This window comes from Halyomorpha halys, unplaced genomic scaffold (genome assembly GCF_000696795.3).
Source record: "Halyomorpha halys isolate HHAL.00 unplaced genomic scaffold, Hhal_1.1 Scaffold423.1, whole genome shotgun sequence".
Classification (NCBI taxonomy): domain Eukaryota; kingdom Metazoa; phylum Arthropoda; class Insecta; order Hemiptera; family Pentatomidae; genus Halyomorpha; species Halyomorpha halys.
In genome coordinates, this window is record NW_027105827.1 from 823,572 (window position 1) to 836,241 (window position 12,670).

The following is a 12,670-nucleotide window of genomic DNA, read 5'->3' on the forward strand; positions in this document are numbered from 1 at the left end:
TATATATGTGTGTGTGTGTGTGTGTGTTTTTTTTACGAGGGTCGGAAGAAATCTTCAAAAGACACGGATAGGCCCGTACCTATCCGTGTGTGGGATTCTTACCCACTAAAATCACCACTACACCTGTTTCTCACCCTCCACTGGACCGCCGTTATGCATTACATCATGGGGGTGATTGGCTGAGTGCCGCCTCATTGTTTTAGGCTATCACCTGGTTCGCCTATCTCACTCCTCAGTCCTTAACTTCTGCATCACCTGTGCAGCAAATCGTTGGCCTGCCATCCAATAATCTTGGTTAAGCAGCTTAATATTGACGATATTATCTGCTGGCAGGTCTGAGCCGCAAACGCATCGGAACTCTCTTCTTTCTCCATGAAAGCGGTGACAGAAGAAGAAAACGTGTTCTACACTCTCTTCCATTCCTGGGCACAATGGACATTCTCCAGTCTCATCGAGCTTAAACCTATACTGGTAGGCTCGGAAGCAACCATGCCCTGTGATAAATTGGGTGATATAATAGTATACCTCCCCGTGGTTCCTATTCACCCAGGCCACGATGTTGGGCACCAGCCTGTGCGTCCATCTTTCACTGAATGCCATATTCCAGCGACGTTGCCATTTTTATATGTGTGTGTGTGTGTGTGCTAGTGTATTTATACATATATATCATAAAGCCACCCACTAAGATGTAAAAAACCCGAAAATCGGCAGTACTGATTAGCTCTCAATAAAAGATCAGTGGCAGGAGTAGGAATAGGAATGGCAATTTCCATGACATTCGCCAAAACAAATTTACAAAATATTGATTCGTCGTTTTATGGAAAAAACTTTTGATTTATGAAAAACCATATCTGAGAAACTATTAAACGTGCAAATGAGTATTTACATCCAAATTAACACTAATACGAATGTACTATGGTGTAGTTGATAACATTTATATTCTTGGGAGCAGTAGTTTCACTAATATACGCCAAAATTAATTCACATAATATTGGTTTTTCCTAATATGGAAAAAAATGTAGCTTTTTTAAAAACTTTAAAAATATCGAGAACTATTGAGGGTAAAGAGCTCATATAGTTCCACTATTAGAACTAAATTATTGGGAATTTACTATACCTTAAATAATGTGCTATGAAGCTTTTTAGTGTTGTAGTTAGTTTGAAGGATATGGAGCTCCAAATGAAAAATGAATGAAACTTTTAGGTTTTTCTTGTTTAAAACAAAGTTTAGTATTTCACCTCTGATATTTAGTGTAGCCGTTGTATATTCAAGGTAAAAATTGAACCTTTTCTAACAGAATATAACTGGCAATTGTTTCATTAATTGAAAGAAATCAAAAATCATTTTTTGGTAACTTCCGGAATAGCCGTTTTTTAATTCCCCCTTTTCTATTTTTATTAGACATAAATTTTGACTCTTAGCTGCTTATAGTTTTCATTAATTTAATAAAAATTAGAGTGAAATGGCTTCTTTTTTTCTCCTCTTGAGCCCTTGGATTATTACTTGATATGGTGAACATATGGATTAATGGCTAGAAAATAAAATTTTAATGAAGAAAAATTAACATTACAGAAGCATTGAAATATGGTTTTTGAAATTTATTACCGTGCAGTCATAAGGGTCAGGAAAGAAGCCTTGGTCTGAACATTGGAAGGGCCTGTAGTTGCAGAAGGCTCCTTTAACACATTCTCCGTTAATACATTTCTCGTCTGTGTGACAGGTCTGGTTGATTGTCATGATAGTGCCATCAATATTGGTGACGCAGATTGATACAGATTCACAAGTGGCACAGATCTGGCCCGCCGAAGAACAACGCCTCTCTGGCTGAAGATTTTGCGGTACTGATCTTAATTGCACTCCTGTTTCCGGACTATGACTTTGGCAGACCGCCATCTTAAAATTCATTATGATTATCTTAAAATTTCTTCTCCCATTTTGTTTGAAAAGAGTAAATATTTTTGATTCATTTTATATATACTGATAGAATGCATTTATTTTTTGCTATTAGAAGTCTCTTAGCAAAAAGTATATAATAGAATATAACTCATTACTTAATGAGATAACTGATTAAAATAGTTGATAAAACAAAGATAATATTTAAAATAGAATTAGTACTTGCAAAACTAGAGTATAAGAAAACTTCCATTATTAGTTTTCCCATTGTTATTTTCTTTAATGGTTCATAAGAACATGATGTAACAGTTTTAACTAAGGTTGCATGTTGGGATGCGACATCGATGTTCTGAAAATCGATTTGTTGAAGCCGATATTTTTTTTAACATCGATATTTGATTCTAAATGTTTTACTTTTGCCTCAATTTTTCATTTCTTTAATTGCAAAAGTAATATAATAAAAAAAAAAATTAAATGTAATTCTGAAAAGTTCAAATTCAAAACAAAAGGAGGAACGGATTCCTATTAAGTACTTCCTACCTTCACCCTAGCAACGGGATAAAGATAAATTAAAATAGCGACTCACAACCAATGAACTAAGCACAGCGTTTCCAATGTTGTTATAATTCTAGAACCTTCCAAGAGGGTTTTTTGTATTATTATTGTTTTTTTAAAATATTATCATTGTTTTTTAATATTATTATTGTTATTTTATATTATTATTGTTTTTTATATTATTATTATTATTTTAAGGCATCAACCATCTCGGGATTATTATTACCTTCATTTCCGAAATTTTGATTTGACATTATTTCCTTAATATCCGAAATTTATATTAGTCCTTATTCACTTAATTTCCGATTTGAATTGTATAACAATTGAAAATTAGGAAATGTAGTAAAATTAAGGTAAAGTTTTGAATGATTCAGAAATTCAAAAAGTTTTTTTTACAGTCTGTTTGTTATCCTGTAAAATGTGAAGTGAGCAGAGTAATTTAAAGTTGACGAGGTATCATATAAATGCTTTGCCAGAGTGTTTGCTAAGATTACAGGGTCAGTTTCATAGTGGTCACGAATTTTCAGACAACTTATTTGAGGGGAGTAGCCATAACCCATAATGTTTCTAACTGTCTGCCGGAAAATAACTCCTGGTGTGCTACATTTAACCTTACAGAGAAAGTTCTGCCATGATAATTTTTTACTATTATTAATCACATATATGTTTTCTGGCCGCTTTACATGTCTCTAGTTTCTGGGAGAATGGTCGGCGAAGGAATTTCTTAAGTGCCCCCTTTCTACTTTTTCACATTCTTCCGACCTCAACGGTACAAGAGGGGAGGGGGGCGGTAATAAGAATTTATATTATCAGCTGAGGAAATGTATGGGATCGCTGCAAGCATCCCCATACCGCAGCCCAAGGGCTGCTTGAAGTAATCTATTGTGTTAACTGTAGAACCAAGCGATCAGATTTAGATCGGAAAGATCAATATTTGAAAGCTAAGCCGTCCGTCGCTTGATACTTGGGCCAATCAGCTTTTTTAATAAGCCAATTGTTATGTCTACCATAGGAGAAGTATTTATTAAGTGTTTCAATAATTATGGAAAAATGGTCGCTGCCATGTGGATTCTGTTGGCAAAAGAACTGGGGAAGAAAGAGGGAATGCCGAGATACCGTTCGTTTGTGGAAAGTGCTCAAGATCACATAGATACAAGCGCTAGAGAGGTGGAGGCCCAAATGGAAGTAGAGGAGCCGGGGTGGACTCGGATGGAATATCATCGACCAAGAAACATGCCAAACCCATGGAGAAGAAGAGAACAAAGAGATGGTTGAAGAGAGAGAATTAGTAACAGAGAAAATAGAAGGAGCCAAGTTAAACCCAGAAACAATCCTCGGGGCGACCGGGAAGACTGTCCATGAGATCCCAATGAAGCAGGACAGGGTGACATTTGTAAAGGAAAGGAGATACCCACAGGCACTACGTCACCACATCCGGGAGGAACTCGAAAGCTTAAAACGACAGGGAATCATTATTGATAGTACATCCCCAAACAATAGCCCATTGTGGGCGGTTAAAAAGAAGAGTGCGCCAAGTGAAACTACTGAAAACAGAGAGGTGATAGATTATAGCAAGCTGAACGAGAATAAGATTGACGAAAAGTATCCGATCCCCAGATTTGAAGACATTTTAGACAAGCTGGGCGGGGCACACTGGACTCGAAGGCTGGGTATCATAAAATTAAAATGCACCCTAATGATCTACATAAGACTGCATTCACTTTTGAAAGAGGTCACTATGAGTTTACAAGGATGCCGTTTGGCCTAAAAAACGCCTCTATTACCTTTCAGCGCCTGATGGACGAGTTTCTGAGAGGAATTGACGAATCCGTCTGTCAGATTTACATGGATGACCTCCTTGTGTTCAGTAAGAACAAGGTTGAACACGTGCGACACTTGAATAGCGTGTTTCAGAGACTAAGACATTTTGGGCTCAAATTGTCGGGGGAAAAGTCGGCGCTGGGGCAGAAACAAATAAAATTTTTGGGTCACTCGATTTCTAGGCAGGGAGTTAAATAAGACCCGGATAAAGTTTCAGCTATTCAGAAAATGGCGGTACCTAGCGACCTAAATGGAATTCGGAGGTTGTTGGGGACTCTAAATTATTACTGGAGGTTTGTTCCAGAAATGCCGGAGAATATCGTTCCACTCAACAACCTACTCAAGAAAGGTAGGAAGATGATCGTCACCCCGATGATGGAGGACAATATTAGACGGTGCATGGAGAGGTTGAAGCAAGAGCCAGTACTATCTTTTCCATATTTTAATCTGCAATTCACGATTACCACAGATGCGAGTGAGTATGCGTTAGGAGAGGTGCTGTCTCAGGAGGGTGATGAGGAAGAGTGCCCAGTGGCATACACCAGCAGGCGCTTTACGGAGACGGAAAGTAGATACAGCTATATGGAGCGAGAACACCTCGGAATAGTGTTGGCCGGCGATCACTTGACCAGACCATATGTGTTCGCCAGAAGGTTCAAGGTAGATACTGGCCACAGACCACTCCAGTAGGTGGGAAAACTAAAGGAATCGTCAGCCAGGACAACTCGCTGGAAGGAGCTTCTAGCGCAATATAACATGGAGGTTATATATAAACCGGGCAAAGAAAATGTGGTTGCCGATTGGTTGTCTCGAGCCATAACCACGATCGCCGTGGAACAAGAAAATGGGGAACCGTCCGGTGTCATGAGGGAAAGAACGCCTTGAGAGGAAGATCAGGATGAAACGGTAGAAGATGGTAGAGAAGAATCTTCGAATTACGAGAGTTTGGCTGAAGAAAGACCAGGGGACATTGAGGAAATGGAGGTCATAATTAATGACAAGAAGGGACAAATTATTTGGAAGACGAATGGTGGAAACCCCTCTGGAAGAAGAACAACAACGAGAAAAGTAATCCGGAGTGTCCTCATCTCAATTTATCTGTTGTGTTATGTTTTCTTAAGTGGTGATTTAATTTTCTTTTTATTACCTTTGGCATATGGCGATGTACTGAATAAATTACCGGTGCTACCCCCGCTACCAGATACCACTCTCGCGGCTGCTCGCGCCAATATGTTGGCTAAAATGAAAGTGAGAGCAGCAACCTCTCAGGATATTAGCGGATAAAAGCCATCTCAGATCAGGAGTGGTTCTCAGGCGAAATCAGTGGGTTAAATCACTTTATTGAAGGTGGAGATTGCATCAAGAAGAGGTTGGCACCCAAGGTCTCAGAGGAATTGCTGGACAGGAATGACGCGATTTCCCTCAAGGCAGCGCTCATATGCCGGATTAAGAGAAGTATTTTGAACCATATTCAGCCAGACGAGGAAACAATATGGCCAGTAGTGAATGAAAGATTAAAGAAGGCCTATGGAGGAGGATTGTCCAGAGTGGAAGACATTTTCTACATGTTGCGGGAGAGGAGAAAGCATGGCAGTCTAACGGGCTGTACGCAGCCATGCTGTAAGGCCAGTTTAATCTCGATAGGGGGAACATTTTGTTGTCATGGGGTCAAGAGGATTTCTAGTATGAAAGATTGGCGTCACTTCATTCAATCGGAATGAATCCCTTTTTAGAGAGGGGAATACATTGGGGCGAAACTGTGTACGAAATACCACTCAAAGCGGATAGGGTCACGTACGTGAAAGAGAGAAGGTATCCGCAGCGTTTCGCCATTACGTCTGGGAGGAGTTAGAGAAACTCAAGGAACAGGGGATCATCGTCAATAGTACATCGCCGTATAACAGTCCTTTGTGAGCAGTTCGTGAAAAGGGTGCGCCGGGGATAGGTCAGAGAAGTATCGGGTGGTGATAAACTACCGCAAATTAATTGAGAATACCACAGACGAACGATATCCGATCCCGCGTTTTGAGGACATACTGGACAGATTGGGTGGCGCAAAGGTGTCCAGCACGCTGGATCTAAAAGCGGGATACCACTAGATAATGATGCATCCGACATGAGACGGCATTAACGTTCGAGAGGGGTCATTATGAGTTTGGATTGAAAAATGCTCCTATCACTTTCCAAAGGCTCATGAACGAGTTCCTAAGAGGCATCGACGAATCGATATGTCAAGTGTATATGGATGACCTCTTGGTCTTTAGTAAATCCGAAGAGGAACATGTGGTGACATGACTCCTCCTCCCTTCGCCCTCCTGGGACAGCACTGCTCTCAGCGCGTATTCGCTCGCGTCAGTTGTGATCGTGAAGGTCTTCTGGAAGTCTGAGAACGCGAGTATCGGTTCTTTCTGGAGTTCCTCCATACAACGCCGAATGTCATCTTCAATCGTCGGCGTGATAATGATATTGAACCCCTTTTTAACAAATTATTGACCGGGACCAACCTATCCATCATTTCCGGGACAAAACGTCGATAGTAATTTAGGACCCCATAAGCCAGCGAATAACTTTTACATCCCTGGGCACTACCATCGTGTGATTCACAATTTCCCCATCCGTCTCGGCCATATCCATAAATTTCCAACGCCGCCCTTGCAGGCCAAAGAGAATTTTAAAAGGCGAAAAAACCGTAGTGGTGTGGATAGAGTCTGTGGAGTAGACCTTTTGTTATTTTATTATTTTTTTTGTATCCCCCTCCCTTACCATTTCTGGCATTCAGGGTACGGCAGCAGTGGTGTAGTGTGCTGGGGTTTGAGCATGTCACTACTCCCAAAAATCAATAATTTTTTTAATTTTCATTTTACAAAATTATTATTACAATAATAATGTTAAAGGTTTTTAATTATTATAGGGAACAATTTTAACTGTGGTGCAGTGTCTCCTGCAGTTTGCCAGCTCTCCTGTTCTCAGTCTGGGTCAACTTCCTCTTCTTACGGTGGCTCGCCGATGTTGGGCGGTCAACCCCTTCCCATTGTGAAATGAGTGGGGCCCACCACCTTCTTCTATTCGTAAATGAACTCCCTGAAGAAGGAATAATTCTTTTCTTCCATCAAACGGGGTAAGTCCGACTCGACGAGGGCGAATATCCCGGTCTTTCTCATCAGCCTGGCTCGGTGTCCTTCCATGGCAATTTACTACAACGTGTTCTGCTCTTTCAGGAACTCCGTACGTGAGGTACCAGGGGCCGATGTTCTTTCCAAAGCTATACAGCATTCACCGGAAACCCCTGTGTTCTGTTAGGATTGGTGAGACCCAAAAATCCGGGAAGACCCACTTAGCCTTCAAACTAGAAAGGTAGGGAAGAATTTTCTCAAAGTAACGCCCTTCTGGCTTGCTACACCCGTCTATCCCACTCCTCTATTGAATCCTCACGCAGCACATTCTTTCATAAGTTCGGAGTCTCGCCGATCCTCCCTCAGAGTTCCTCCGGTAACGCTTCCAGTCCCTGCCTCTTTACTTCATATTTAAGGACATCCTCCCTGAAGATGAGGTACAGGAGCATCGCTCCGGCCAGTACTTGCACCGCCTCATGTAATACCTTTCTGTATGTCTTCGTGACCCTCAGCAGAGCCAATCTCTGCATGGTGGCGAGTCTCCTCTTCTGTGCCTGCGTGAGGTTTCGGCTCCACGCAGGGGATGCGTACCTCAGAATACTCAAGATCACACCTTTATATATGGTCATAGTTGCAGGGTACCTGAGGTACCAACACGCACCCTCTATCCTGCTTAATCCATTGAGTGACAGGGTCACCCTGTCCTTTTGATACACCTGGTGAGAAGTGGCATCAAATCTTCTCCTTATCCTCACACCAAGATATGTCACCTCCTCACCCGGTCAAACCCTCTCTCCTTGCATATCCAGAGTAATAGGATGAGCCCTGTCCGTGGAGCCTCTTATGAGTATGGTCTGAATTTTGGCTGCTGCCAACTTCCTCTTCATGCACCAATATCCTGCGAGACTTCGCACCTCTTTGCTTCTGTCTTTAGTCTGGCTCTACTGTTCTTGGCCACGATGAGTGCCAGGTCTTCGACGTAGGTCGACCCCTCTAGTTCCCCAAGCAACGCATCGAATATTAGCTTCCGCAGTGTTGGACCTAGTACCGAACCCTGTCGACATCCTCTTTCGATTTTTCTCTCGACCTCGTAATAGTGACCCTTTATCCTGACACTCCTGTTATTGAGGTAACTACCTACGAGGAAGTATAGATTACTGGGGGTGTCGAGCTCTTGTAATCGCTGGAGTATACGGAGCCACCAAACGCTGTCGAAGGCGGAGGTGATGTCAAACATGATCAATAACACGTATTTCTCCGCCCTCTTCTCCACGTATCTACGCACTCTCAGCACCGCATCTGTAGTTCCCTTGCCACGGGTCGAGCCGAATTACTGTGGATGGCTTGCAGCACTTAGGATTAGCCACCGACCTCACCATTGCCTCGTGGCTCCAGTCCTTTGTCCGCGCGATAATCCTGTAAATGGTCACTAAGGGTGCTATGAAGTCTTTCTACCCCTCCTCTTTTCTTTTAGGATTGTCTGGAGTTTTAATATGGTAATCCACTTCCAGAATCCCCCCCGTTTGCCCGTACTTAGTGTACTTCACCTTCATAAGGTCGGAAGTCCTCGTTTCCCACGTTATCTGCAGCTTTTTATCATTTATAATCTCGTCCATTTCCTCCATCTAGAACAGTCTATCCCCCGTAGAGCTATCATCACCTGACGACGGAGTTCCTTCCTCCCGTGGCTATATCTCCCCGTGTGGAGTCCATTCCCTCAGGAATTTTCGGAGATCCCCCGCTGGTTACCCTTGTTCTTCCTCTACCGCATGTATGGTAACGCCACCACGTTCTCCTTTCCCGGCTTGTATACTATCTCCATATTAAACTAGCCTAGGAGTTCCTTCCAGCGAGTGATGCGTGCAGAAGACTCTTTAAGTTTCCTTACCCACCATGAGGCCGGGTGTCGGTATGGATCCTAAATCGCCTACCCAACACGTACGGTCAGAAGTGCTCCACCGCCCACACGATATCTAACAATTCACTCTTGAGAGCACTGTAACGTAATGCAGCGTCCGTCAATCTTCTGCTACAGGGTGCTCTCCCTTCTTACTCTTCTGCGAAAAATCGCCTAGCATCCTTGGTGACAGTAAACCATTTGCTAAAATCTGGGAACGCCAGTACTGGTTCTCGTTGCAGCCTTTCTACGCACTGCTGAATCTTGTTTTCAATGGCCGGCGTTACTACTATTCGGCTACCTTTTTAAAGAGATTATTATGAGGGATCAAATGCTCCGCCATCTCCGGCCCGAAGGGCCTATAGGAGTCGAATGCTCTGAGCAACCATCTGATCTCTTTTACTTCTCTAAGGACTCCCATACGTTGAAGTGCCTCTACTTTGTGAAGATCGGATTTAACACCGTCTCTAGAAATGAAAGCCCCTAAGGGGCTCAAAATCCCTAGCCTTATCAGCTTATAGGGCCGTCCGCTTCATCCGGCAACTAGTAAGCTGGCTTCCCTCTTGACAGTTCTAGCCCGTCCGCTTCATCTCGGCAACTAGAACTGTTACTCTACCTCACTCTTTCTTACCTAGACCTCTTCTACCTACATCAGTGTCCTGGGCTCATCCCCTGGAACGGCCGTTTCTTTCTTCCTTACTTACGAATGAGTACGCCTAAGTGGTTATCAGCCTGGAGAACCGCCTAAGACTAGACAACCCCGACAAGTGGTGACCCCGACGTGATCTTGGCCGTCGCAGAGAGGCCCTACACAAGAAGGACCTACTTACCCCTACCTGGAACAATAACTAGAGAGATGGCAGGAGAATCTTCAGTGACGGTAGCAGAAGAGACACAAGTACAACCTGTAGGACAAAATAAGAGACAACAGAACCCAGCGCAATTAAACCTCAATCAGGGACCTGGGTTGTGGATTCTACACTCAAGGAAGGACAGGCCCAAGCGATATTAAGGAGATACCACTAGGAAAGACGTCAGACGAAAAGTTTTCAAACTCCTAGGCATCGCTTGTAAACACAGCAGCTCATGCCTACCACTATTTAAGGCGTGCTAAATCAGGACTAGACACTCTCCCAACGCTCAAGGCTCAACATTTTATGAAATTTAAAAAAATCAACCACGGTATCATCATCTCGTCAAGGACATACATAAAAGCTTTTGCAGACATACCTTCAGAGCAAATTTTTATCTTCATATTGAGTTCCTTAGTTCATATTTTTAGTTTGGCCACTTGACCCTGAAACACCCTGTATAATACTCTATTTATATAATAGATGCTGCATGTGTTTTTCTGTAATCTGGATTTTAATTAAATTATGGATAATGACCCATATCAGTGTTATATCTATAGAAGATTCATGACTAAGGAAATTAGTATAAATATAAGGAAAATAACTTAGAACTTAAAATATATACTTTTAAGTTATATCAATAGAAAATTTATATAACATAAAAATGGAGCTTTAATGATTTTAATAACGATTTAAATGAAAAGAGATAATATAGCTGCTTTGCTTGAGTAGTAACACATTTAACAAGAATAAAAGAGTTTTGATTTATTTTTTTATTGGGCATATTCCAATGATAGTAGCTTAGACTGAGGTTACTTTCTCTACTTAACATAACAACTGTCAACATATAACAACAAGTAGTGTAATAAAAAAAAAATATATATAAAATAAAACTATAAACTATATTAAACTAAACTACCACTTTTCAAAGCGATATGTATAAAGATAAAAGTATAGTTACAATAAAAGTAATGGAGAAATGTATTTTGTTGATACTAGTGAAAATTTGGTGTCGAAATTGAATTCGACACGTAGCCGAGATCTCTTGTCAACGCGCAGTAAGAGCAGAGAAAAACAATACAAATGTTTTGTATAATTTTAGCAATGTTTTATGTTTTCTTTTCTCTAAGTGGATTCAAGTATTATTATATTTTTTTTTCGTAGGAAAAAATTATAGCTGATCTTATTAAATTTATACAAAATTGCGAAAACTGGCCGTAGACTAGAACTCATTAGAAGCACATTACCTTACTCACTGAGCTGCCCTGCTCTCTTTTACGCCCCTATAAACTACATGAAATGACACAAACTGGAACTTCGTAAAATAAGTAATTAGAACCAAAGATAAAAAATAAATGTGTTAGATTTTTTTCATTATTTGAAACTGCATTTTTTTTCTTATAAAGATTGTTCATCTCTTTTTTAAAAAGATTTATATATATATACTTACAGAACTAACAAGGATCAGATTGAAAAACATGTTTTTCATTCCTGGCATCTTCTGAAATGGTATAGGTTTAATCGACGTTTATATATAAAATTTATCTTTATGACACTCGATTCCGCTTCATTACTCCTCTCCTTACAATAATGTAATGTTTGTTCCATCTCTTTTATATAAAGTATTAAAAACTAAGAGTAAACCTTATTACGTAATGAAAATGATCATCATCAATAAGTAATAGATAGGGCTGAATCTAGGGAGGAAAAGCAGAGACTTGTACCAGGCGACAAATCGCAAGGGGAATTTTATTTTTTGGTTAGTCAATAAAATGAGTAAATACTATGTGATCAAATTTATTATGATATATATGTAAATATAAGTGAAAAATGCTCCCATAAACTTTCAGCGCCTGATGGACGAGTTTTTGTAGGGAATTGACGAATCTGTGTGTCAGATTTATATGGACGATCTCCTAGTGTTCAGTAAGAGCGAAGAAGAACACTTGCAGCATTTACACAGCGTATTCCAAAGAATTACGAAATTCGGGCTGATGTTATCTGGAGAGAAATCATCGCTTGGGCAGGAACAAATTAATATTTTGGGCCACACGATTTTCAGGGAAGGAGTTAAACCTGACGCGGATAAAGTTGCAGCTATACGGAAGATGACGGTTCCTAGGGATGTGAAGGGAGTTCGGAGGTTGCTGGGAACTTTAAATTATTACCGCAGATTTCTGCCAGAAATGGGTGAGCACCTCGTCCCACTCAATAACCTTCTCAAAAAAGGGGGAAAGGTGATCATGGAGAAGCTGCAGCAGGAGCCAGTGCTTGCTTTCCCAGACTTCACCCGGCAATTCAATATCACTACAGCTGCGAGTGAGTACGCACTGAGAGCGGTGTTGTCTCAAGAGGGTGATGGAAGAGATCGCCCAGTTGCGTACGCCAGTAGGCGCCTGACAGAGACGGAGACCAGATACAGCGCACTGGAACGAGAGCTCTTGGGAATAGTGTGGGCTGTTTAGACCCTACCACTTTACCCTACCACTTTAGACCATATGTATTTGGAAGAAGGTTTAGAGTACACACTGACCACAGG

The 12,670-nt window shown here is 41.3% G+C and overlaps 1 protein-coding gene across 1 annotated transcript in view; it reads right to left on the reverse strand.

Annotated features, from left to right (window-relative positions):
* Positions 1-11,641, reverse strand: part of LOC106682553 (uncharacterized) — a 21,948-nt gene extending 10,307 nt beyond the window's left edge. The window contains exons 1-2 of the mRNA XM_067053542.1: positions 11,582-11,641; positions 1,607-1,894 (exon numbers count right to left, since the gene is read on the reverse strand). Coding sequence (XP_066909643.1) covers positions 1,607-1,894; positions 11,582-11,629 — 336 coding nt within the window. The 5' untranslated portion in view covers positions 11,630-11,641. The remainder of the gene's footprint in view (positions 1-1,606; positions 1,895-11,581) is intronic.
* Positions 11,642-12,670: the final 1,029 nt, after the last annotated feature.